Source organism: Bufo bufo, chromosome 1, assembly GCF_905171765.1.
Source record: "Bufo bufo chromosome 1, aBufBuf1.1, whole genome shotgun sequence".
NCBI lineage: Eukaryota > Metazoa > Chordata > Amphibia > Anura > Bufonidae > Bufo > Bufo bufo.
Genome location: NC_053389.1, coordinates 570,955,945 through 570,982,904, shown reverse-complemented (window position 1 = coordinate 570,982,904; position 26,960 = coordinate 570,955,945). Strand labels below are relative to the sequence as shown.

The 26,960-nt window shown below is 43.2% G+C and overlaps 1 protein-coding gene across 1 annotated transcript in view; it reads left to right on the top strand.

Annotated features, from left to right (window-relative positions):
* Positions 1–17,185, top strand: part of MCM10 (minichromosome maintenance 10 replication initiation factor) — a 74,329-nt gene extending 57,144 nt beyond the window's left edge. Inside the window, exons 12-18 of the mRNA XM_040413199.1 lie at positions 2,818–3,037; positions 3,155–3,296; positions 4,139–4,257; positions 5,006–5,119; positions 11,991–12,136; positions 14,271–14,313; positions 16,588–17,185. Coding sequence (XP_040269133.1) covers positions 2,818–3,037; positions 3,155–3,296; positions 4,139–4,257; positions 5,006–5,119; positions 11,991–12,136; positions 14,271–14,313; positions 16,588–16,671 — 868 coding nt within the window. The 3' untranslated portion in view covers positions 16,672–17,185. The remainder of the gene's footprint in view (positions 1–2,817; positions 3,038–3,154; positions 3,297–4,138; positions 4,258–5,005; positions 5,120–11,990; positions 12,137–14,270; positions 14,314–16,587) is intronic.
* The last annotated feature ends 9,775 nt before the right edge of the window (positions 17,186–26,960 follow it).

Sequence of the window (26,960 nt, the reverse complement as noted above, 5' to 3'; positions counted from 1 at the left end):
GAGGTGTCTCTAATCCTTCGCTGGGCGGAAATTCATGTTCCAGCCATTTCGGCCATTTACATCCCGGGGGTGGACAATTGGGCGGCGGATTTCCTCAGCCGGACGACGATCGACCCAGGCGAGTGGTCTCTGCACCCCGACGTCTTCGAGTCTCTTTGCCTTCGTTGGGGTCGTCCGGACGTGGATCTCATGGCCTCCAGATTCAACCACAAGCTTCCCACCTTCATGGCCAGAACCAAGGATCCGGACGCTTACGGCGCGGACGCGCTCGTCCTTCCCTGGACGGAGTTCTCTCTCCTCTACGTTTTTCCGCCCCTGCCTCTTCTTCCACGAGTCCTTCGGAAGATCGCGGCGGAGGGCACGCCTGCGATCCTAATAGCCCCGGATTGGCCTCGTCGTCCTTGGTACGCCGACCTTATGTTGCTCCTGGCAGACGCCCCCTTGCCTCTGCCTCTAAGAGAAGACCTCCTCTCTCAAGGGCCGATCTTCCACCAGCATTTAGGGTCGCTACGTTTAGCGGCGTGGCTATTGAAACCGCGGCCCTAACGCGGCGGGGGTTTTCTGCTGACGTGGTCCGTACCATGATTCGTGCGCGTAAACCGGCATCGTCCAGGATTTATTACCGAACCGGGCGGGCCTATTTGAATTTCTGCGAGACCTTAGATGTTCATCCCCTTCGGTTTTCTCTCCCCACAATTTTATCCTTCTTGCAGTCTGGTCTGGACTTTGGTTTAGGTCTCAGTACCCTAAAGGGTCTGATCTCAGCGCTTTTGATCCTTTTTCAGCGACCTCTGGCTCCGCTCGGTCCAGTTAAGACTTTTCTTCAGGGGGTTGCTCACTATGCTCCCCCGTATCGCGCTCCCGTTCCATCTTGGGATCTTAATGTTGTGCTGACGGCTCTCCAATCTTCTCCTTTCGAGCCTTTGCGCAGGGTTTCCCTTCGCTTGTTGTCTTGCAAAGTTTTTTTCCTCGTTGCCATCACGTCTCTTCGGCGTGTCTCTGAATTGGCGGCACTTTCTTGCGTAGAACCCCTCTTGGTTTTTCACCAGGACAAGGTGGTTCTCCGCCCGGTTCCGGATTTCCTTCCGAAGGTGGTGTCCGCTTTTCACCTGAATGAAGATATTGTCCTTCCTTCTCTGTGCCCGTCCCCGTGTCATCCTCTGGAACGGGATCTTCACCGTCTGGATGTTGTTAGGGCTCTGAGGATCTACTTGGATGTAACTAGACCCTTTCGGCGCTCGGATTCTCTATTTGTGGTTCCGGAGGGTCCGCGCAGGGGGCTGGCGGCATCTAAAGTGGTTATTGCCCGCTTCATCAAGATGGCTATTGCTGAGGCTTACCGTGCTAAGGGCAGGGAACCGCCCCTTGGTGTTACCGCTCATTCTACCAGAGCGGTCGGGGCTTCCTGGGCTCAGCGGAATCGAGCTTCGGCTGAACAATTGTGTAAGGCGGCCACCTGGTCTTCTTTGCACACTTTCACCAAGTTCTACAAGGTGAACACTTATGCATCGGCGGATGCTGCTTTGGGCCGCCTGGTCTTGCAGGCGGCGGTGCCTTAATGCCTATGGTGCTTTAATTCATCGTGGGCTGTGGTCCCTCCCTATTTGTGGACTGCTTTTGAACGTCCCAAGGTTTCCTGTGTCCCCCAAGGAATTGGGCGAGAAAACGAGATTTTTGTATAACTTACCAGTAAAATCTCTTTCTCGCTCTTCCTTGGGGGACACAGCACCCACCCATTGTTTTGGTTGCCCTGACGGGAGTTTTGTCTTGTTGGTGTTAATTTGGTTGATCCTTGCCTTTGTTTTAACTACTTGAGCACATAACTGGTAGTCGCTCGCTCCAGGCTGAGGGTATAGCTGCTGGAGGAGGGGCTTAACAGTCTTTCACTTAGTGTCACGCCTCCTATGGAGATGAGCTATACCCAAGGTTTCCTGTGTCCTCCAAGGAAGAGCGAGAAAGAGATTTTACTGGTAAGTTATACAAAAATCTCGTTTTTATTCCAGCGGCCTCTGGTCGTGCGCTGACGCTGGAACTCCACCCCAACCCCATTATAGTCAATGGGGCGAGAGTGGTAGTCCGGGGGCACGTGTGCGCTAGCGGCAGGACTGATTCGACAGGCTGTCCACCCGCCAAAAAGCCTGCCGGAGGTCCGTGCCGCTAGTATGAAAGTACCCTCAATTAGGTTTTTAAATATTGGTCAGGTTTTAATTTGATGTGACTATCCATATGAAAAAGAAAAATGGCCAACAAAGAACACACAAGTTTTTTTTCTTGTTTTCGATAGCTTTATTTTTTATTTTTGCTGTATAGGTTGTGGCAGAAAGAGCTGGGAACTTTTGTTTTTGGCATTTTAAAGTGGTATTCCCTGTGGGTTTCTCATCTATCATTTGCCGATCGGTGTCTACCACAGTCTCTACTGAACCCCGGAATCTTGTTCCATTCGCCTGGATTCGTAGTTAACTGCAGTATATATCATTACAGCTACTTGTTTTCAGAACTGTCCCTAGGTGCAGCTGTATTGGAGACTTCCTACCTGTATTTTCTACATAGACAGTGTAGCAAATCGTGTTTGCTTTATGGTAGTTGCAGTAAATAGGAGTCTTTTGACAAAGAATTGCCATAGACTATTACAGACCCGGGGGCCTTCTGCTGCACCTTAGGAGTGAGATATAATGTGACATACAGATTTTTGTCACATCAACAATCAATTGAGATCAGTGCAAAACAATTGGCCAACCCCTTTAACTTTTTTAAGGAATTCTAATAGATAATGATGTCTTATTTGTCCAGAAGGTTAATCTCGCGTTGCGTTTTTAGATTTCTTGAGAGTACTGGTAAATCGGATGTATCAAGCGCTACTACTTGTGTAGAACAAGACACCTTTCAGTCTCCAAAGCAAGCTTCTGAGTTCCCAGTGGCCCAGAAGACTTCAACTCCAAAGTTGGCTCGTGGTTTTGCTGAAGGAGAAGACATCCTGTTTTTTGATTCTTCACCTTCTGCTGTCAACAAGTTAAGTCCTTCTTCTGACTCTAGAAAGGTAAGATAACCTCACTCAGTCCTCATAAAAATGTTACTTACCTGTGATGTGTAATTGCTCTAGTAGGTGTATTTTATTTTCTCTATCACTTTACTGTATATCATGGTTCTTTAATAGCTGGCTGCTATACGGAAGCTACAAGCCAAAGGACAAATTCTCTCAAAAGCAAATCCTAACTGTATCAAGAGGAAACGAAACAGCTCCACAGATGTTGATCAGGTGGCTCAGAGGGCAGAGAGAGAGGTGTCATCTCCTGAAGGTACTGATCTATTTTGCTGACTAAGACCTAAGAAGTGGTTGCCATTTTTAGGATATACATTTTAGATTTATTTTTCTTTTGACAGTACAGTATATTACTGGCAAACTTCCGTAGAAGGGAGAATCCCACTGCTTCTGAGAATAGTCTTATTCACATGTCAGTGTTTTGGTCAGTGATTTGTGTGCCTTAACCAGGAGTGTGGCTACACAGAAATCTGGTATAAGGGAAGGATCTGTACCAGTTCTTTGTTTAGAGCCGCACCTGGTTTTGGCCCAAAATCACTGATGGAAATCGCTGAGCAAAACAGTGACGTGGGAATGAGGCTTAATGCATCTAGCTGTGAAGATAAAGCAGGAGAGATGTTCTTGAGTTGAAGGCAGCTGGAAGTGGTAAGGGTCTGGATGTGTGGCCTGAAGGACAGGACAGAATCAAATGTCTCCTGGCAGCAGACCTGTGAGACTGGAGTAAGTGTGAAGCTGTTAACTGTTCTGGATAGGTCCAGTAGGGGGCTGAGTGACATGGAAGAAAGATGATGAATTCTGTTTTCTCCATGTTGATTATTAAAAAGCGGGAGGAGAAGAATGAAGATATAGCTGACAGACACTCTAATATTCTGGATAGAAGGGTTGGTTGAAGCCATCTCAAATGCGACCACAGTCACAATGCAAAAAGCATATTCTAAAAAGTAAAGACATAAGTTACAGTTAAACTTACAATTGAAACTCAAGAAAATATAAACGGTCATTGAATAGACATTTTCTAACATGACAGTTGCAAAATACTTCAGCTATTGGTAATGTAGGCTCACAAAAGTAATGACCACTATGTAAATCTTTCCATAGCTGCAGAGGAGAGTGAACCAGCAATTAAACGACACAAAGAACAACTTGCTTACTTGCAGTCTGAGGAGTTCCAGAAGATTCTGAAAGCCAAATCCAAGCACACCGGTGTCCTCAAAGAGGTAAAGAACTACTGATATACATTATATCGTGTTGATGAATTTTGAAAACTGATAATTACCGTATGTATGGTGTTGACTATTAACAATCGTGGCAGGTCTCATAATTTACACCTAAATATTGATGGGTTATCCTTTTTTTAATTTTTTGTTTCTTTAAAAGACAGGGAAATATTGCTTTGTCATGTTCTGTTATGGTAATGTAGGGAATCTTTCTTTACAAAAATAAAATTCTTTGGAAAAGACTCGCCTACATTCTCAGGATGCCTTTTACACAGAGCCATAAATGTGCTCAGATAATATTTGAGAACCCGAGCTTATTTTATTTGCTGCTTATTTAGCAACAACATTCTGCAGCACAGAGATGGTCATCACTCACATCAGTATCTGCCCCAATCTAAAGTCCCAGACACATACAATTTCATAGAACACTAGTCTGTCACTATAATTTTGGAGTGTGGGAGTTACCCCCCGCAACATAGGGAAAACATACAAATAGCATGCAGATTCATTGGTTGGATTTTAACCCATGACCCAGTGCTCCAGCTTCCTGTAGTAAGCTTTCTATGCTTGGTTTCTAACTTTTTTGCTGTTTTTATATCATTTCTATTTTACATTTAGACTAGACTAGCAATCCTGCTTTTGGATGCATGTCAACTGCATTGAATAAACAAGGCATAGCACTGGTTGCATTTTTGTATGGTTAAAACGATCTACATGTAATGGTTTTGTTGCTCTCATGATCATTTAGGCTGAAGCAGAGATTCAAGAAAAATATTTTGAACCACTTGTGAAAAAAGAACAGATGGAAGAGAAGATGAAAAGTATAAGGGAACAGAAATGCCGAGTGGTGACCTGCAAAACGGTGAGTGATGACAATTCTGTGCAAGAGGAAAGTTTTAACATCTGATTACATGTTGGGCTATTATCACCTTACCCAACTTTGTATGCCAATGGATGTTTTAGAAACATAGAATGTGTCGGCAGATAAGAACCATTTGGCCCATCTAGTCTGCCCAATATACTGAATACTATGGATAGCCCCCGGCCCTTATCTTATATGAAGGATGGCCTTATGCCTATCCCATGCATGCTTAAACCCCTTCACTGTATTTGCAGCTACCACTTCTGCAGGAAGGCTATTCCATGCATCCACTACTCTCTCAGTAAAGTAATACTTCCTTATATTACTTTTAAACCTTTGCCCCTCTAATTTAAAACTGTGTCCTCTTGTGGTAGTTTTTCTTCTTTTAAATATGCTCTCCTCCTTTACCGAGTTGATTCCCTTTATGTATTTAAAAGTTTCTATCATATCCCCTCTCTCTTCTTTCTTCCAAGCTATACATATTAAGGTCCTTTAACCTTTCCTGGTAAGTTTTATCCTGCAATCCATGTACTAGTTTAGTAGCTCTTCTCTGAACTCTCTCTAGAGTATCTATATCCTTCTGGAGATTTGGCCTCTAGTACTGCGCACAATACTCCAAGTGAGGTCTCACCAGTGTTCTGTACAGCGGCATAAGCACTTCACTCTTTCTACTGCTTATACCTCTCCCTATACATCCAAGCATTCTGCTGGCATTTCGTGCTGCTCTATTACATTGTCTTCCCACCTTTAAGTCTTCTGAAATAATTACTCCTAAATCCCTTTCCTCAGATACTGAGGTCAGGACTGTGTCAAATATTCTATATTCTGCCCTTGGGTTTTTACGCCCCAGGTGCATTATCTTGCACTTATCCACATTAAATTTCAGTTTCCAGAGTTCTGACCATTCTTCTAGTTTTCCTAAATCCTTTTCCATTTGGCGTTTCCCTCCAGGAACATCAACCCTGTTACATATCTTTGTGTCATCAGCAAAAAGACAAACCTTACCATCGAGGCCTTTTGCAATATCACTTATGAAGATATTAAACAAAATCGGTCCCAGTACAGATGTTTTGTTTTTATTTAAACTTATGACCACTTAAATTCCTTGTATAGAAGGCCAAATGCTATTAGTAAACCTAATATGGTAGTTCATCCTGTTTCCTTCAGTTTCAAACATCTCTCCTTTCAATTAAAGAAAAAGATGCTTTTCTACATATATAGGCTAAACATTGTCCTGATAGTGTCCTACTTACCAGGGTCGCCAACAGAGCACTAATGTAGTCAGGGGCCCTGAGCCTGGAGTGGCCTGGGCTTAGCTACTTTGTCATCTTCATTATATATAATATTCACTTCAGGGAATTGAACCCCAGACCTTACATATGGCAGTCTGCAAGCTTTACCATTACACTATATGACCACACATGTGTGACTATGTAACTGAAAAGCAATAACAGTAATACTATTTGATAGCTTTTTAAGCACAAACATTACTGTCTTTACAAACTGCAAGGCTATAGTCTAGTGGTAAACATACTGCCTTCCATAGATAAGGCCTTGGCTTTGATTCCCAGCAGAGACCAGTTTTGGCAGATAAACGTAACTTTATTTTTCAGCTTTTCTTTTATGGTAAAAATCAAATTTATATGCAAAGTTAAGGCTACTAAAATAGAAAAAAATAAGATAAAAAACCATTACAGTAAATGTGGTTTTGTAACCGTATGTGGTATTCCTGTAATCATAAGCCATACAATATAGTGAACATATTTTTGGTGATTGGTGAACAGTATAGAAATTAAAATCTTATATGTATGGTAAAAAGGCAAAAAAAAAAAAAGGTTTGAGTAAGAATTTGAGAAAGAAGGGTAAGTGGCATGGATTCCCTGTATGGGGCCCTGAATTCCCTGATGGCAGCACTGCTACTTAGACAGGTACTATTTTTTTTTTACAATCAAGTGCTGTGATGCTTTGTAACAAAACAAGCACTTGAGTAAGCAGGAAGGACATCATCAGGACAAGTATAGTATTCAGTTCCTAGATATGTTTGTTTTCGCTGCCAGCATATCTTTAATCCGTAGGATACCAGCGCCGTACATGTATGGCGCTGGAAACAGGGTCACAAATCCTAACGTCGTACAGCTACGGCACTCTGATCGGGCAGGAGCTGCGCCCACCCGATCAGCTGCAGGGGTCCAGCAGTCACTGATAGCTGGACCCTTGCTGTATTCGCCGACATTGGTGAAAACACTGATGCCGGTGCATTAACCCTTGCACTGCCGCTGACCGCTGGGTGTCCATCAGGTCCCCGCGCTGCTGTGATGGGGACCCGATGGCTTGGACGGCAGCCCAATGCCTTCCTTAGACATCGTGGCTGCCATCTGTGTGAGCCTGTGAGATCCAGCCTGAAGTGTATTACAGTGTGTAATACACTTACAGCCAATGCATTACAATACATAAGTATTGTACTGTAAAGGGGATCAGACCCCTAAAAGTTGAAGTCCCAGAGTGGGACCAAAAAAAAAGTTAAAGAAGTAATAAAAATAGTTTTACAAAAAAAAAGTTTCAAGTGAAAAAAGCGTTTTTTCCCCAACAAAGTTTAAAAAAATTGTAAAAAAAAGAGAAAAGTAGACATATTAGGTTTTGCCGCGTCCGTATCGACTGAAAATATCACATGTTCGACACCATCAGGTGAACGACGTAAAAAAAAAAAAACAGACATTTTCTGGTCACCTTGCCTCACAAAAAGTGTAATACCAAGTGATCAAAAAGCATATTTAGCCCAAAATGGTACCAATCAAACAGTCATCTCATCCCGCAAAAAAATAAGACCCTACCTAAGACAGTTGCCAAAAAAATATGGCTCTCAAAAAATGGCAACACAAAAACAAGATTTTGTTCTGTTTAAAAAGGCTTTCACTGTGTAAAACTTAACAAAAATAAAAATGATAGACATATTAGGTATCACCACATCCGTAACAACCTGCTCCATAAAAATATCACATATGCCCCCTCAAAAGAATTCTGTAAAAAAAAATATATATAAAAATAACTATGCCAAAACAGCCATTTTTTTTTTCACCTTGCTTCACAAAAAGTGTAATACCAAGTGATCAAAAAGTCTTATTTACCCCAAAATGGTACCAATGGAAACATCACCTCATCCTGCAAAAAATGAGCCCCCACATAAGACAATCACTTAAAAAATAAAAAACGGTGGCACCCTTAAACCAATCCATCAAAATCTGTGCTGCAAAAGCCATATGGTGCTCCTTCCCTTCTGAGTCCTGCCATGTGCTCCCACAGCAGTTTACCACCACATATGGGGTGTTGCTGTATTCAAGAGAAAATGGGTAACAAATTATGGGGTGCTTTTTCTCCTGTTACCCCTTGTGAAAATGAAAAATTTGGGGCTAAAGCAACATTTTCTTGGAAGAAATGAAACTTTTCATTTTCACAGCCAAGTGTTTCCAAATTCTGTAAAACACTTAGGGCGTCAAAGTGCTCAGTACCCCCCTTAATATATTCTTTGAGGGGTGTAGTTTCCAAAGTGCTGTCACTTTTTTAGGGTTTCCACTGTAGGGGTACGTCAGGGTCTCTTCAAATACAAAATGGTGCCTAAAAACATTCTAGCAAAATCTGCCTCAAAAATCCATATGGCGCTCCTTTCCTTCTGACAACTGCCACTTGCCCATAGGGCAGTTTACCGCCACATATGGGGTAGGGTTGTTTTGGGTATCGAATTTTCGATACCCAATCGATACTTTTGCCTGGTATCGACCTCGATACCAGGATTTGCCTTTTTTCAATACTACGCTTCGCTATTGCGCAGTCTACTATCAGAGAACAAGAGCGCACTGCTCTCAGCGTGCTCCGTGTTCTCCTCAGCAGCACAGGGGAGAAAGAAGCAGTCTCTCCCTCCCCCTGTGCCGCTGCCACCAATGAGAAGAGAGGGGCGGGCGCACTGCGCCACCAATGAAAGTAAATGTTTAATACAAATCCTGGCAGGGAGCTGCGATTTGCGGCAGTTAACCCCTCAGGTGCCCTACCTGCCTCCTGTATTAAATGTTAATTATATTATCATTGGTGGTGCAGTGCGCCCCTCCTCCCCAGTATTAAAATCATTGGTGGCGCAGTGCGCCTCCTCCCCTCAACCCCCCCAATATTAAAATCATTGGTGGCGCAGTGGTCGCCTCCCCTCCTCCTCATTGGTAGCAGTGGCAGTTCCGATCGGCTTCCTAGCAGTGTAATCCTGGGGCTCCGATCGGTTACCATGGCAGCCAGGACACTACTGAAGCCCTGGCTGCCATAGTCTGCTCCCTGCTGCTGTGTGCACTGTGCACATGGCAGCAGGGAGAGTGGGAAGTCCTATTCAACAAAACATGTACCAATTCAAATATTCGCTAGTGATAATGGTGTCCAAACAACGACAAAACGTATTACTCAAAACAAAATGGATGCCTAAAAACAATTACTTTAAGAGGTCAATATAAAAAAGGTAAACCCTCAAGATTATGGGTCACCTCTAAAGCTAAATGTAAGCAGACTTAGTCAGAGTTTAATATCAAGATATTGCTGCAAAAATTATACCATGCATATGAGTTAACAAGCAAGGGACAAAACCCAAGAGGTCCTGCACCATATAATATGGGGTATTTCTGTAAACTGCAGAATCAGAGTAATATATTTATATTGGTTTATTTTGCTGTTAACCCTTTCTGTGTTGCAAGAAAAAATTGATTAACATAAAAAATCTACCAAAAAAGTGAAATTTTGAAATTTCACCTCCATTTCCCTTTAATTCTTGTAGAACACCTCAAGGGTTAACAAAGTTTGTAACATCAGTTTTAAATAATTAGAGGGGTGTAGTTTCTAAAATAAGGTAATTTATTGGTGGTTTCCATTACGTAAGCCCCTCAAAATCACTTTATATCTGAATTGGTGCTTAAAAAAAATGGTTTTGGAAATTTTTTAGAAAATTTGAAATAAAAAATGGCTTCTAAACTTCTAGGCCTTTTTACAAATTTTTGGTGAATTTTGGATTTTTTTTTATAAATAAAGGTGAAATATATGACTCAAATTTACCTCTGTCATGAAATACAATGTGTCACGAGAAAACATTCTCAGAATGGCTTGGATAAGTAAAAGCGTTCCAAAGTTATTATCATATAAAGTGACATGTCAGATTTGCAAAAATCGGCCTGGGATTTAAGGTGAAAAGTGGCCCGGTTATGAAGGGGTTAAAATGGTGATGAATTAGAAGACAGTATTATATCTTGTTGCAGTGTTTTGCAGCGACCTCACTTACATCAGACATTTTAAGGGGGTTATCCGCTTGTTTTATATTGATGATCTGTCCTCAGGATAGGTCATAAATATCCGATCGAATCTGACCCCTGGCACCCCCGTTGCTCAGCTGGTTGAAGAGAAAGCTGCACTCGTAAGAGTGCTGCCTTCTCTCCACTGTTTACCTGCTCGCCGTTGCATCTGCAGCGGTGAGCTGGTGTAATTACGGCTACGCCATCTCTATTCACTTCAATGGGACGTTTCTTTCCTATTCACTTGAACAGGATAAGATTGATGACCTATCATGAGGATAGGTGATCAATATTTAAGAAAAAAAATAATGGACAACCCCTTTAAAGGGGCACTTCTGTCCTAAATTGTTTTTGTTTTGGTTTTTTTAACTCAAAATTCATAAACTATTTTAGAATTTTTACCAGTTCTTCCTTTTCATTTTGCCAGTATTAAACCATTGAAAATGCAAAATATTGTCCTTCTGTAGCAGTCAGGTCAGCACAGATAAAACTTCTATATAGATAGGTAATCATTATCAATTACAGGGAAATGTGTTATCTGTTAGTATAATAGTAGATTAGAGTTGGGATAACCGTGTGACATCTTTTTTCTCTTGATAGGCCTAGATCAGTGTTTCCCAACCAGTGTGCCTCCAGCTGTTGCAAAACTACACCTCCCAGCATTCCCGGACAGGCATGCTGGGAGGTGTAGTTTTGCAACAGCTGGAGGCACACTGGTTGGGAAACACTGGCCCAGATAAATCTGCACAGAGAAGAGCACTGTACTTATCAGTGTAATGTGTGATGCTCTAATTGAGTAATTCATCCGCTTGCCTCACTGGTCAAAGTGAATGGTCTGGTTTAGACAATCAAGAGAGGAAGTAGAATACATCAAGTGACTTAAAGCAATTACTGTATATCCAGAAAACCATCCACCTGTTTTTGTAAAAAATAAAAATACAAACAAAAGTGATAAAAAATATTTTTGATAGTGTCCTTTCGAAGAAAAATATATGAACCTTCCCCCATCCTTTCCAGGTGAACCCTGGAAAACATTACTTTGTCATCTCATAATGTATTCTGGTTAGGGCTCTTTCACACTTGCGGTAGGACGGATCCGACATGCTGTTCACCATGTCGGATCCGTCCTGCCGCTATTTCGCCGTGCCGCCGCTCCGTCCCCATTGACTATGGGTTTTTAGTCCGGCAGCTTTCGCCGTGCTGCGCCGGAGCTCCGCCCCCGTCCCCATTATAGTCAATGGGGACGGAGCGACGGCACGGCGAAATAGCGGCAGGACGGATCCGACATGGTGAACAGCATGTCGGATCCGTCCTGCCGCAAGTGTGAAAGAGCCCTTACTTCAATGATGTTACACTCCAGAACATCACTATTCCCAACACATCCCTGGGCATAAGGAGGCCGCATAAAACTATATGACCCAGGTTCTTACTTGCACTAAGCTATTAATGCATAGCAGTCATAGGAGGGACTATAACACTATCCCCAAATGAATTTTGTGTTATGGATGTTGGTCATATAAACATGATGATGACTGAGCTGTTTTTGCTTGTTTTAACAGTGTAAGTACACACATTACAAGCCACTGGACACGTGTGTTGGCGAGAACCATATCTTCCATTGGCATGATGCTGTGAAACGCTTCTTCAAGTGTCCATGTGGTAACAGGACAATTGCACTAGATCGACTCCCTAAGAAGTCATGCAGGTATAACATCAGATTAATTGAATATACCATTTGGTTGCTCAGCACAACCTAACTGAGGTTATATTTACTATACTTTTGCCATTTTACTGCCAAGGAGATATGTAAAACGCTGTTGCTTGCTGCAACTCAAATATCAAAGCTTAGATCTTGGTATCATCTTAAAGGGAATCTGTCGTCATATCTGACAGATACCCTGAGCAAAAAGCTTTGGTCAATTACTTGCATTGACCCAGCTGTTTTGCTAAAATTTCTATTGAGCAGTTCCAGCACAGTGTGCTGGAGTCCGCTCAATGCAATGCATGTGCCAGGAAGTCCTCATATTTATGAGCTCCATCCCCACCGCTGATTGCAATAGGAATAGCATTGTCAAAATCAGCAGTGGGTAGAGCTGGGAGCCTGCACTGGAGCTGCTTAACCCCTTAGTGACCAGCCTGTTTTGGGCCTTACTGACCAAGCGTTTTTCTTCCCTTTTTTTCATCATCGCGTTCCAAGAGCTATCCGTTTTTTATTTTTTCCATCTATATAGCTTTATGAGGGCTTATTTTTTGCGGGACAAGTTGTAGTTTTTAATGGCGCCATTTTGGGGTACACAACTTTCTGATTTAACTTTTATTAACTCTTTCTGGGAGGGAGATGGGAAAAACAGAAATACTGCCACTGCGTTTTAAATTATACATTTTACGGCGTTAATTTTTCGGTATAAGTAACATATCTTTATTCTCTGAGTCAGTACAATTACAGTGATACCAAATACATATCTTTTTTTTATATTTTACTACTTTTTTGCAATAGAACCTTTTTTTTTCCTTTTAAAAAAAAAAAAAAAAATTTGCACTGCCACTTCTCAAGACCCATCTTTTTTATTTTAATTTTTATTTTAATGGAGTTGTGTGAGGGCTTGATATTTGCGGGACGAAGTGTATTTTTCATTTGTATTGTTTTGGAGTAAATAGCGCTTTTTGATCGCTTGTTTTTTCGGTGGCAACTAAGAATAAATTAGCAATTCTGCCTTTTATTAATTTTTTTTATGCGTTCACCATACTAAACTATAACAGACAGCTTTTTGATTGCAATGCACTATCCCTATAGTGCAGGGTTGGCCAACCTGAGGCTCTCCCGCTGTTGCAAAACTACAACTCTCACCATGCCATGCTGTAGGCTAATAGCTGTGGGCATGCTGGGAGTTGTAGTTTTGTAACAGCTGGAGAGCCTCATGTTGGCCATCCCTGCTATAGTGCATTGCATTTTAATGGCAATGCTATTCTGACATTGACCAGCAGGCTGCGCCAGAGAGGCGAAGGCTGGTCTGGGGCCTACATCAGACCCCAGGCAGCCTTCACACACATCGGCACCCCGCGATCGCATTTGCGGGGTGCCGATGGGAGACAGAGGGAGTCTGCTCCCTCTGTCAGCACTTTACATGCGGTGGATCGGCACTAGTATCACTGCCCTGGGCGCGGCTAAGCTACATTCAAGTGAACCGCGCTTAGCCCAGGCCAGTGATACTAGTCGTGACGTCACTGGGCCTGAGGGCAACCGAGAGAAGGCCGCCGGGTTGTCGGACCTGAACAGCTGATTGGCAGGGGTCCCGGGTGACGGACCCTGGCCGATCAGATGCTGATCTATCCAGAGAATAGATCATCAGTTTAAAAGAAATGCAGAACCCCTTTAAGAAAACTCAAACTCCCCTCATGTTAAATCCCCCCCCCCATTAGTGTAATGTGCTGGGGAGCAGTTTCACAGTGTGTCTATTTTCGAAACACAAGTTTGTGGGTATAAGTTTCAGGTTTTGTATATGTCAAAAGTATGAGCATTGTTCCAGCAGGATTAAATTTAAGGTTCCTGGTACATGCTTTTATTAAATTGTGTACTGTTCTGAACACGTTAACCGGCAGCTGAAACAATTTTCTGTCTTGCACAATGCAAACATATAAAAAATTGGCCTGACTAAAGAACAAAAAAGATTTTAAAAAATCTCGATATGCTAGTCCCCCACAGCGACTTTTCATGCATTCCTCTGGACTTTCAAGCTACAGTTGCAAACTTACTACAAATGTTGACTGTGGAGCTCTAGCTTTAGAATGAACTATTCCAAAAGGTGACATTTTTCCTTTTGTTTTTTGTTTTTTTATAGTACATGTGGACTATTCAAGTGGGAACGAGATGGCATGCTTAAGGTATGGTTAGACCATTTTTTTTTATTTGATTGTATTCTAGGGTTGTTTTTTATTTTTTTTTTGTTGTTTTTTTAGGTCACATAAATTAGACTATGTTCTTAAGCTTCATGCTCACAACATTCACTGTATTTTGATTTGCAAACTACAGATCCACAAAATACTGATACTAAGGATGAGCGAATTTCTTAAAATTCATTTTGTTCCGATTTGGCAAAGAAATTAGATGGGAGAGCGATATTAGGGTGATTGCCCTGCATGAGTGCAGTAAGAACTTTTTCAGCTAGGTTGAGGGGCCTTGGTCAGGATCCAGGGGAGTACTATTTCTTATTATGGAGGGTGCATAGTAGGTGTAAGGATTCTTAGAGGCCAGGGAACACTCCCCCGGCTTTCTGGGAAGAAGATATGCAAATTTGCATTCCTTCCAAAAGGAACAGAAACTTCCACCACACATTGCGAAAAAATCTGCCAGAAAATAAACTGTTGCAGATTTCTTTAGGCCCCTTTTACACGGGCGAGTATTCCGCGCAAATGCGATGCTTGAGTTGAACGCATTGCACCCGCACTGAATCATGACCCATTCATTTCTTTGGGGCTGTGCACACGAGCGGTGATTTTCACGCATCACTTGTGCGTTGCATGAAAATCGCAGCATGTTCTATATTCTGCGTTTTTCATGCAACGCAGGCCCCATAGAAGTGAATGGGGTTGCGTGAAAATCGCAAGCAAGTGCGGATGCGGTGCGATTTTCACGCGCGGTTGCTAGGTGACGATCGGGATGGGAACCCGATCATTATTATTTCCCCTTATAACATGGTTATAAGGGAAAATAATAGCATTCTGAATACAGAATGCTGAGTAAAATAGGGCTGGAGGGGTTAAAAAAAAAAAAAAATTAACTCAAGTTAATCCACTTGTTCGCGCAGCCGGCATCTCTTCTGTCTTTAACTGTGAGCAATAGGACCTTTGATGACGTCACTACGCTCATCACATGATCCATCACCATGGTGATGGATCATGTGATGGACCATGTGATGAACGCAGTGACATCATCAAAGGTCCTATTGCTCACAGTTAAAGACAGAAGAGATGCCGGCTGCGCGAACAAGTGGATTAAGGTGAGTTAAATTTATTTATTTTTTTAACCCCTCCAGCCCTATTTTACTATGCATTCTGTATTCAGAGTGCTATTATTTTCCCTTATAACCATGTTATAAGGGAAAATAATACAATCTACAGAACACCGATCCCAAGCCCGAACGTCTGTGAAGTTCGGGTTTGGGTACCAAACATGTGCGATTTTTCTCACGCGAGTGCAAAAGGCATTACAATGTTTTGCACTCGTGCGGAAAAATCGTGCATGTTCCCGCAACGCACCCGCACCTTTTCCCGCAACGCCCGTGTGAAACCAGCCTTACAGACTACATCAACCATTGAAATAAATGGACACTTTCAGGTACTGCAAATCATTATTTACACTACTAGGCAGTCTGCCTTCACAAGTGGCAGAAAATTCTACCAGATAATCCACTTCTTCTATGTTATTCTATGGGACTGAAAAGGTCATTCCCTGTTCTGTATAAATTGTTGCGGATTTTCTGAAGCTGAATGTCTCCATTCATTTCAATGGGGGATGTAGTTAGCACTGAAATCTGCATCCTAAGCCACAAGTAATAAAATCCGAAACCAAATCTGCACCTGTATATTTTCTGGTGCACATGGGAAGGCACACTTGGCTTTCTTTTCCTTATGGACGGAAAGCTAATTTTCATATACCCAGAGGAGTGTTACCAGGCCTATAAGTCTCCTCATGCCTACTAGGTGCTCTCCGTAAAGAGAAATAGTACCCACCGGATCCTGACCAAGGACTGCCGCCTAGCTAAGGCAGTTCTTACTGCCCTGAGTTATTGAGGGGTATTCATCCCAAAAACCTCTCTTCCCCTTCTTCCCTCTGTTCATCTCTAACGGATAACTTCTGTAAGCACTCCACATTTTTATTTTTCCCATCTATAGAAATTACTTTTCTTGTTAGCAATGCAGACTAGAGTAGGACATATTCTTTAATTTGCAGTACAGCCAGATGGATCCACCTACGGATGTGTGCATGGCAGTATAGAAAAGAATGGGTCTGTGTGCTATCCGCAAAAATGCATGAGGCCTTGGTCAAAGAAATGTACCTGGACGCCACCTGATGTTGATCGGGGAATTTGTTAATGTTAACAATTGTGCCTATTTCTGTTTAATTGATTTTTCTTTTTTCTTTTGTTAACTAAACAGGAAAAAAGTGGACCAAAAATTGGAGCAGAAACACTCCTGCCGAGAGGAGAGGAGCATGGCAAATTTCTTAACAGTTCAAAATAATAAAGTACTTTATGACATTGCGCATCCAGTTACACCAAAACCCTATTTATTACTCCATCACAACCGAACTACTTTAACACTAGATCCCTGTATTTCATTGCACTCACAGACCAACCTTGTTTTTATGTGTGTGTTTTGGTTTTTTTTAGGTTTTTTTTTCTCTCTCAAATCCTTTGGCGAGGATGAGATACTGTGATTACATTAATTGCATACCTCGTTTACAGTGCTTGAAAAATGATACTAATCATTTTCCAGCCCAGAGTTTTTTATATTAAAATATTTCCCCAGAGTGGATGTCTCTGGTACCACTTTTACTTTAGGTCCATGCAGTCAACATCAGTTGGAGTCTGTTGTCGGATCCATACTGATCACATGAAGGCAGTATGCCATTGAAAGTATGCTGTGTAAAGCTCAGCAACCTTTACTTTTAGCATGCGCGAACCTGTCTGTACATATTTTTATATCAATGTTTTAACTGATTATGTATTATATAAAGATTTCTTATTAGTATGGAGCGGGCATGTATTTGTGTGTAATAAATCATTCTAAATGTGTTCCGTGTGTCTATCCAAAGTTCTTGTCAGAACCAGCAGATTGAAGCCAGAACTATATCTTTTACTTTTGTCCCACAGCTCAACCTGTGTATGTTGTACGATATATTAAAGGATGGAAAATATTTTATCTAGTGGGAAAATGAACACTTCATACTGTTACCTGAAGGAGTCTGAACAATTCGGTCTCCTAATTTCTTATGTAGTTATTACAAAGTACAAATCATTTGTACTTTCCAAGCACTTCTATAGTCTTGTTTATCATTCTGGTGTACTGCAGCAAATGTTGGCATAGGAGGAGCCTGAAAAGTGTTACCTATGGCTTGCACACCAAACTACTAGATATAGTAGGTGCTAGCTCCTGGCAACCCTGCTGATCACTTGTATGAAGGGAATGCAGCGCTACTGTGTGTAATTACGACTCCTCCATTCCATTCACTTGAACATGGTACAGAGCTATCATAGTTACACTTCAAGTGAATAGAATGAAGGAGCGTCAGTGGCAAGCAGGTAAACAGTGACGTTCTCTTTATACAGCTGACTGGTGACAAAGCGGGTTTTAATTAAAGCCTTTAACCACCTCAGCTCCCCTACCTTAAACACCCTTGATGACCAGGCCACTTTTTACACTTCTGCAATACACTACTTTCACCGTTTATTGCTCGGTCATGCAACTTACCACCCAAATGAATTTTACCTCCTTTTCTTCTCACTAATAGAGCTTTCATTTGGTGGTATTTCATTGCTGCTGACATTTTTACTTTTTTTGTTATTAATCGAAATTTAACGATGTTTTGCAAAAAAATGACATTTTTCAGTTGTAAATTTTTTTTAAAAAAACGACATCCATATATACATTTTTCTCTAAATTTATTGTTCTACATGTCTTTAATAAAAAAAAAAATGTTTGGGTAAAAGTTATAGCATTTACAAACTATGGTACAAAAAGTGTCATGTTTCCTGAGGTTCTACAATGCCCAGACAGTAGAAAACCCCCACAAATTGACCCCATTTCGGAAAGTAGACACCCTAAGGTATTCGCTGATGGGCATAGTGAGTTCATAGAACTTTTTATTTTTTGTCACAAGTTAGCGGAAAATGATTTCTTTTTTATTTATTTTTTTTCTTGCAAAGTCTCATATTCCACTAACTTGTGACAAAAAATAAAAACTTCCATGAACTCACTATGCCCATCACGAAATACCTTGGGGTGTCTTCTTTCCAAAATGGGGTCACTTGTGGGGTAGTTATACTGCCCTGGCATTCTAGGGGCCCTAATGTGTAGTTTGAAATCAAAATGTGTAAAAAATGACCTGTGAAATCCTAAAGGTGCTCTTTGGAATGTGGGCCCCTTTGCCCACCTAGGCTGCAAAAAAGTGTCACACATCTGGTATCGCCGATGGTATCCATGCTGGGTGAGAGAAATATCTCGTTCAAATGCCAACTTTGTATAAAAAAAAATGGGAAAAGTTGTCTTTTGCCAAGATATTTCTCTCACCCAGCATGGGTATATGTAAAAAGACACCCCAAAACACATTGCCCAACTTCTCCTGAGTACGGCAATACCAGATGTGTGACACTTTTTTGCAGCCTAGGTGGGCAAAGGGGCCCACATTCCAAAGAGCACCTTTCGGATTTCACCGGCCATTTTTTACAGATTTTGATTTCAAACCACTTCTCACGCATTCGGGCCCCTAAAATGCCGGGGCAGTATAACTACCCCATAAGTGACCCCATTTTGGAAAGAAGACACCCCAAGGCATGTCGTGATGGGCATAGTGAGTTCATGGAAGTTTTTATTTTTTGTTACACGTTAGTGGAATATGAGACTTTGTAAGGAAAAAAAAAAATCATCATTTTCCGCTAACTTGTGACAAAAAATAAAAAATTCTAGGAACTCGTCATGCCCCTCACGGAATACCTAGGGGTGTCTTCTTTCCAAAATGGGGTCACTTGTGGGGTAGTTGTACTGCCCTGGCAATTTAGGGGCCCTAATGTGTGGGAAGTAGTTTGAAATCAAAATGTGTAAAAAATGACCTGTGACACATCTGGTATTGCCCAACTTCTCCTGAATGTGTTTTGGGGTGTCATTTTACATATACCCATGCTGGGTGAGAGAAATATCTTGGCAAAAGACAACTTTTCCCATTTTTTTTATACAAAGTTGGCATTTGACCAAGATATTTCTCTCACCCAGCATGGGTATATGTAAAATGACACCCCAAAACACATTGCCCAACTTCTCCTGAGTACGGCGATACCAGATGTGTGACACTTTTTTGCAGCCTAGATGCGCAAAGGGGCCCAAATTCCTTTTAGGAGGGCATTTTTAGACATTTGGATCCCAGACTTCTTCTCACGCTTTAGGGCCCCTAAAATGCCAGGGCAGTATAAATACCCCACATGTGACCCCATTTTGGGGTGTTTGTACTGCCCTGGCATTTGAGGGTCTCCGCAATCATTACATGTATGGCCAGCATTAGGAGTTTCTGCTATTCTCCTTATATTGAGCATACGGGTAATGAGATTTTTTGTTTTTTTCCGTTCATTCGCATCGATCAATGTGGATGAAAAAATCTCTGCCAAAAAAAGAGGGGAAAGGCGTCTGCCAGGACATAGGAGCTCCGCCCAACATCCATACCCACTTAGCTCGTATGCCCTGGCAAACCAGATTTATCCATTCACATCAGAGGAGAAATCTCGTCTTGCAGCGCCGCATACACTGACTTTTGTGTAATCTGACAGCAGCGCAATGCTTCTGTCAGAATGCACATCAGTGCTGCAGCTAGTCGATCGGTTGGTCCACCTGGAAGGTAAAAAAAAAAAAGAAAAAAACAGGCCGCAACGCAATAAATTTATTAACTTTATAATAACTTTTGAACAGAACATATAAACTTTATTGTACTGAACGTTAACTTTTTTTGCTTACCGGTGATTTCTAGGACAAACCTCTCCTTCCTCATGGGACAATGTGCAAATCGCCCAAAGATGTGGCAAAGTACATTATGCACTTTATCCCAGGTGAAAGGAGAGGTTTGCAGTAGCTGTGAGTGTAAGGGCCCTAATAGCCCTGTGTGCCTGTCCTGTGAGATGCAATCCCTATGCTAAGTGTACCTGTATGTGGTACTTCCGGAAACACTCCCCTAAGCATAGGGCAGGGTGGTCAGGGCAGTCAGGACAGAAATAGCGGGTGCCTTATTCCACTCCTGCTACAGACACGACATCTTTTTCGGGGTGATGGTTGGGTTGAGGTACCAGCAACGACATTGGGGAAATGTCGCTCGTGTAGACGGCTCACTACACTAGTGGATGGGGCCACGGAACCTTCTGGATACAGGAGGTTCTCGATGATCTCTTCCTGAAATTTGAGGAAGGATCCTATTCTCCCAGCCTTACTGTAGAGAACAAAACTATTATAGGCAGCCAATTGAATCAAATATACAGACACCTTCTTATACCAGCGTCTGGTGCGTCGGGAAACTAAATAAGGAGCCAACATCTGGTCATTAAAGTCCACCCCTCCCATGAGCGCATTATAGTCGAGGACTGAGAGGGGCTTTTCAATGACACGGGTTGCCCGTTCTATTTGTATTGTTGTGTCTGCGTGAATGGAGGAGAGCATGTAAACGTCACGCTTGTCTCTCCATTTCACCGCGAGCAGTTCTTGGTTACACAAGGCAGCCCTCTCCCCCCTTGCAAGACGGGTGGTAACGAGCCGTTGGGGGAAGCCCCAGCGACTAGGTAGCACGGTGCCACAGCAGCCAATCTGTTCTAGGAACAAATGCCTGAAGAGGGGCACACTTGTGTTAAAATTGTCCACATAAAGATGATACCCCTTGCCAAATAAGGGTGACACCAAGTCCCAGACTGTCTTCCCACTGCTCCCCAGGTAGTCAGGGCAACCGACTGTCTCCAGGGTCTGATCTTTTCCCTCATAGATCCGAAATTTGTGGGCATAGCCTGTGGCCCTTTCAAAGAGCTTATACAATTTGACCCTATACCGGGCGCACTTGCTTGGGATGTATTGTTTGAAGCCAAGGCGCCCGGTAAAATGTAAAGGGACTCGTCTATGCAGATGTTTTGCTCAGGGGTATACAAATCTGCAAATTTCTGGTTGAAGTGGTCTATGAGGGGCCAAATTTTGTGGAGCCGGTCAAAAGCTGGGTGGCCTCTGGGACGGGAGGTGGTGTTGTCGCTAAAGTGCAGGAAACGTGTCCTGGACATAGCAGCAGAGAACATGGGCATGTGATGAATTGGGTTCGTGGACCAATATGACCGCAATTCATGCTTTTTGGTTAGACCCATGTTCAGGAGAAGGCCCAGAAAAATGTTAATTTCGGAAACTTGGACTGGTTTCCACCGGAAAGGCTGGTCATAAAAGCTTCCCGGGTTGGTGGCTATAAATTGAGTGGCATACCGATTTGTTTCTGCCACAACTAAGTCCAAGAGCTCCGCAGTCAAGAACAGCTCAAAAAATCCCAGTGCCGAACCGATCTGAGCTGTCTCAACCCGAACTCCAGACTGGGCGGTGAAAGGGGGAACTACAAGTGCGGCTGAAGTTGGGGCCTGCCAATCAGGGTTTGCCAGCACCTCAGGGACTCTAGGGGCTCTACGGGCCTGTCTGTGCGGTGGCTGCGATGGGGTAACTATATCACGTGCCACCGTACCAGCTTCAACTGCCCTTCTGGTGCTCGCCACTTCACCATGTTGTACGGCAGTGCTGGTACTAGGTCCAGGATGGGCTGTGCTGCTGGTGTATGCCTCACCACGTAATCCGACAGCGCCAGCCCCACTTTGCTGCCCTTGAAACGGATCCTGCGCAACCTGTGGTCTAGCAACAAGGGGCCGGGTATGCCTGGTGCTATCAGGGACCTCAACCTCCTCGTCCGAACTTTGGCTCAGACTGCCACTGCTTTCTACAGGTTCATATTCTGACCCGCTAGATTCGTCAGATGAGGGTTCCCATTCCTCATCCGACTGGGTCAGAATCCTGTAGGCCTCTTCAGAAGAATACCCCCTGTTTGACATTTGGACTACTAAATTTAGGGGTATTCCCTGAGACTACCCAAGAAAAAAAAGCAAGCCTGTCTTACAAATGGGAGGCTAGCGAAGTACCGGAGGCCACTGCGATTGATAAAAAATATCAAAACTGATTTTTTTTTATCGCCGCAGCGCTTGTAAAGTGATTGTGCAGTGATAAAAAAAAATATAAAAAATTGTCACTGCGGTGGGGCGGGCGTGGGTGAACGCACGTGTGGGCGACTGATCAGGCCTGATCGGGCAAACACTGCGTTTTGGGTGGAGGGCGAGCTAAGGTGACACTAATACTATTATAGATCTGACTGTGATCAGTTTTGATCACTTACAGATACTATAAAAGTACAAAAGCTGATTAGCGATACGCTAATCAGCGAGTGCGGTGGGCTGGGCGCTAACTGACGCTAACTACCTAACCAAGGGGCCTAAACTATCCTAAAACACCAGTCAACACCAGTGGGAAAAAAAAGTGACAGTTTACACTGATCACTTTTTTCCCTTTCACTAGGTGATTGACAGGGGCGATCAAGGGGTTAATTGGGGTGATGGGGGGGTGATCTGGGACTAAGTGTGGTGTTGGTGGGTACTCACTGTGATGTCTGCTCCTCTGGTGGAACCAACCGACCAAAAGGACCAGCAGAGAAGCCATTTAACACCTTATATTTATAAATATAAGGTGTTAGATGGCTTGTGATTCGATCTTCAGCAACCTGCCAGCGACGATCATTGGCTGGCAGGTTGCTGACGAAATACTCCTTGAACTTTTGCCGGCCCGCGATGCGCATGGTTGGGCCGGCTCTGACCGAAATCTCGCGAGATGACGCACGGATGCGTCCAGGAGGAATGAATCGACCGCCTCCAGGACGCATCCGTGCGTTAGGCGGTCGGGAGGTGGTTAAGATACACTCTGGTGCTCCGAATCAAAGTACCCTCCAGGGGTTAATATCCATGCGTGACTGAGAGACTAGACGCTGACACCTAGATGGTCAATGCAATCTCTACTTTATTACAGAAAATAAGCGGTATATACATCTTCAGAAAAGGGCAGTACTTTCTGAGGCCCAGGCATTATTTCATTGGCTCAAAAGGAGGAAGAGATAAGAGAAGAAGAGATAACACTCTAGCATCTGCGCACTGTGCACTACTTTGGAATGTGAACTAATGTAAACATCTGGTTATCGTCGCCATGTTGTAATGGCGTCTATCCTAACAATAATACTGCACACTTCAAAGAGGCGTTCTTCTATAGGCAGTGAGTAATATGTGTATATCATATTCATCCAGCCAAGGGATTGGATTTGGCATCTTTTCACATTGCCCACAGCACAGTTCTCTGCCCCCCCCCCCCCCCTTTCTTCTCCTCATAGCATTGCATAGACAGAGCTTGACTAACAGCAGAAAGGGGAGGGGGAGGCTCCTGAGATACAAACTTAACAACTTAAGATTAACCAGTTACAGTGCTAGAGATACAAAAAATATAGAATAAAATTCACACATCTCTAACAGTCCCCCCTTGAATTTTAATTCTCTCCCTAAACATCTGTCCCAATGCTCCGCCTCCTCTTCACCAGCTTCCACGACAAGCCATTCCTAGTGAACAGCCTCCCATGACACTGGATTTGAGCACAGGGAAGTCAGATGATCTTTCCCTAGTTTGCATTGATATCATATGGGGGAGACTGGAGGTTATCAGTGCTTCTGATTTGTCTGGATCGAAGTTTTCATACAATTTTTCCATATTCTTTTGAGTCATGATCAACAGTCACACAAGGGAAAACCAGTCTCAACACTTCCTTGAAATCAATCCAATTATGCTTTTCTTTGAGCTTTACTGTGCTTGTGGTCAACAACACTCGGAATGGACCATCAAACCAGGGTTTTAGGACTTTACTTTATAAAAACCTGGAAGTGAAGCAAAAACTCGAAAATATACTTTAGTCAAATGCTTGTAATAAACTGATCACATAATCTGTCAGACGACGATGTTGCATCTGGAGCTGCTGTGGGAAATAAAATCCTATCCTAGGGGCTGACCCAAAAAGGATCTTATAGGGACAAAGGCCTGTCTCACGGTTAGGTGTATACCTTACTAAAAGAGAGCTACCAGCAGGCACTCTATTAAGGCTTTTTGAATTTTTAACTTTAGTGTCCCGTTCAGTTCCTTTTTCCTACTCTACTGCTGCTTTGTGGATGGTACGAAGCATGTAAGGTCTGTCCTACACCCAAAACCTTCATCATCTCCTGCATCACTTCACCTGTGTCACTTTCAATGATCTAAGATACCCCATACCTGCACACAACTTCAGCCATAATCTTCTTTACTTCTTTGGGTACGGTTTTGGCCATACTGAAAACAAGTCATCACATATCAATACATACTCATACATGCCCACCTTGGGTAGTTGAAGGTAGTCTGCAAACGTTGAAACAGATACAAAAAGCAAGACGTGTTTCTTGGGTACCTTAACCACGTTGTTCTGGGCACAAATCATTTATCCTTGAGTATGTCTGACTGTTACAGTGCTGAACCCTGGGGCGTACCATATGCTACGTACTAAATCACACATAGCAGTTTTTGTCTGGTGCATCCCTCCATGGGTTGCCTGTGCCATCGTGGAGTAGAGGGACCTGGGAAGGCAAAGTTTCCCTTGGAACTGTTTTAGGCCCTTCTTATTTGTAGTCCCCCCTTTTCCATCCACCAGTCCCTTTCCTCCTTCCCCATCTGGTTCTGTAAGGTCTTAAGAACTTTCAGGAGACAGGAGGAGTTATTTCAGGGACCTAAACTGTGGCCACTTAAGACAGGGGTCTGCTTAGGTAATTTGGCAGCCATTTTTGCCGTCTGATCTGCCGTGGCTTTCCCCTTTGCCTCCTCTGCATCTGTTTACAGTGGCCTTTCGTTGCTATCATCACCCCTCATGTTAGTGACAAGAGGGCTTCCATCAGAGACCTCACTGCTTCCCCATTTTCGATGGGTTTACCTGAAGCGATCAAGGAGTCTCTGGCTTTCCATATGGGCCCATAGTCATGGGCTATCCCAAAGGCACACCTGGAATCAGTGTAAATGTTGGCTGTTTTTTTTTCATCTGCATATCTGCAAGCCATCTTCAGAGTCTTTTAGCTCCACTTCTTGAGCAGACATGTGTGGTAGTTCACGTTTAATCACCACTGCCCAACCTGTGTAGTACCTGCCATTCTGGCCATACCTCGATCCATCCACAAAGAGCACATGATCTAGATTACCTAATGGCTGATTTACCAAATCCCACTACCTCTTGTGACATCATCTGCAAACAGTCCGGAGCCTCTTCCTTTGAATCTGGAAGAAAGGTTTAAAGTGCGGTGCCCTAACTCTTCCCTCCCCCCTTGATCCAGAGGCAACAGGGTGGCTGGGTCCAAAGTATTACACCTTTGGAGAGCAACATTGTCAGGCAACAAAATGGAACACTGCATTCTCAAATAACGGGCAACAAAACAATCATTTGGATCCTACGTTCATGAGGATAGATGTAATATCACCATCACTTTGTGGTTCAGAACTATCTCAGTGCTTTCATCTAGCATAGCTAGTACAACTATTACAGCTCTGATGCAGAAAGGGGCACCTCTGGCCACGGGATCAAGTCTGGCTGAATAATATGCAATGGGGTGTTATTGCTGGCCATGCAGTTGGGTGAGGACAGCTGAGTCATAGCCACTCACTTCATAACAATACAATCTAAATGTAATAATCTGATAGGCCCAGTGTGGGGGAACACAAAATTTCCAGCTCTAGGCATAAAAAGCATCTACCACCTCATCTGTGAGGCGGTAGGGACTAAAGGACAAATCAATCACAGTGGAGTGAGTAGAGGTAATGGGAACCTGAGCCAACAAGGTGTGTGTATTGGGCACGACGTGGGTGTTAAAAACTGTGGCTTCATTAACGGCATGTAGGTCATGTACCATCCAATGGTGAGTGGGTTTGCTTTTCTCAGCTTCTGGGAGTACTGATACAAACATGGACCAGGGAATTTTATCACTAATGGCCAACAAAGTTCCTAGTCATTGAGGGCACCTGTAAGCTTCACAGTGCCGTCCTCCTGATATGAGATACTAGCATGTACTTTTGCAAGCAAATATGCACCCAGGAGGCAACAAGGGGCGTTACCACTGACCAGTAAACGGGGAAACGCATCTTGGTTAGGGGCAAATCTAATATGGATGGTTTCTGTTCAAAGGGGAATGTACTACTTTTCCATCCACTTCTACCCAAAGACTGGTGTCCTTGGAGAGTAAATCAGGGGAGGCCATGTTTACTGTACACAACTGTCTTGGCTGCTCCAGTATCAATCAAAAATGGGACTACTTCTTTATCACCCAGAGTGAGGGATATCATTGGGCCAGACTGAATCTGCTAAAAATGTTTAAAAGTAGAGCCGATACGGGATTTCCTGTTTCCTAATCTTGATCTAACTCCCCTCCCCTCCCCTCTGTCTTTGTGTTCTCCTTATGACAAAAAACATGGGTGTCTGTGGGGACGGCCAGTGATCCGGGCATGGTCAACATAGAATACAATCCTCTCGTGTGGTGTGGACGAGGAGTACCACACACAGCACAACACTCTCTCTTCTGGGATCTGGGTCCCACAGACTCTGCAGGCCCATCTCCCAGGACCATTATAGGGTGGCAGACTTACTTTTTCCTCACTTCAATGAGGCGTTT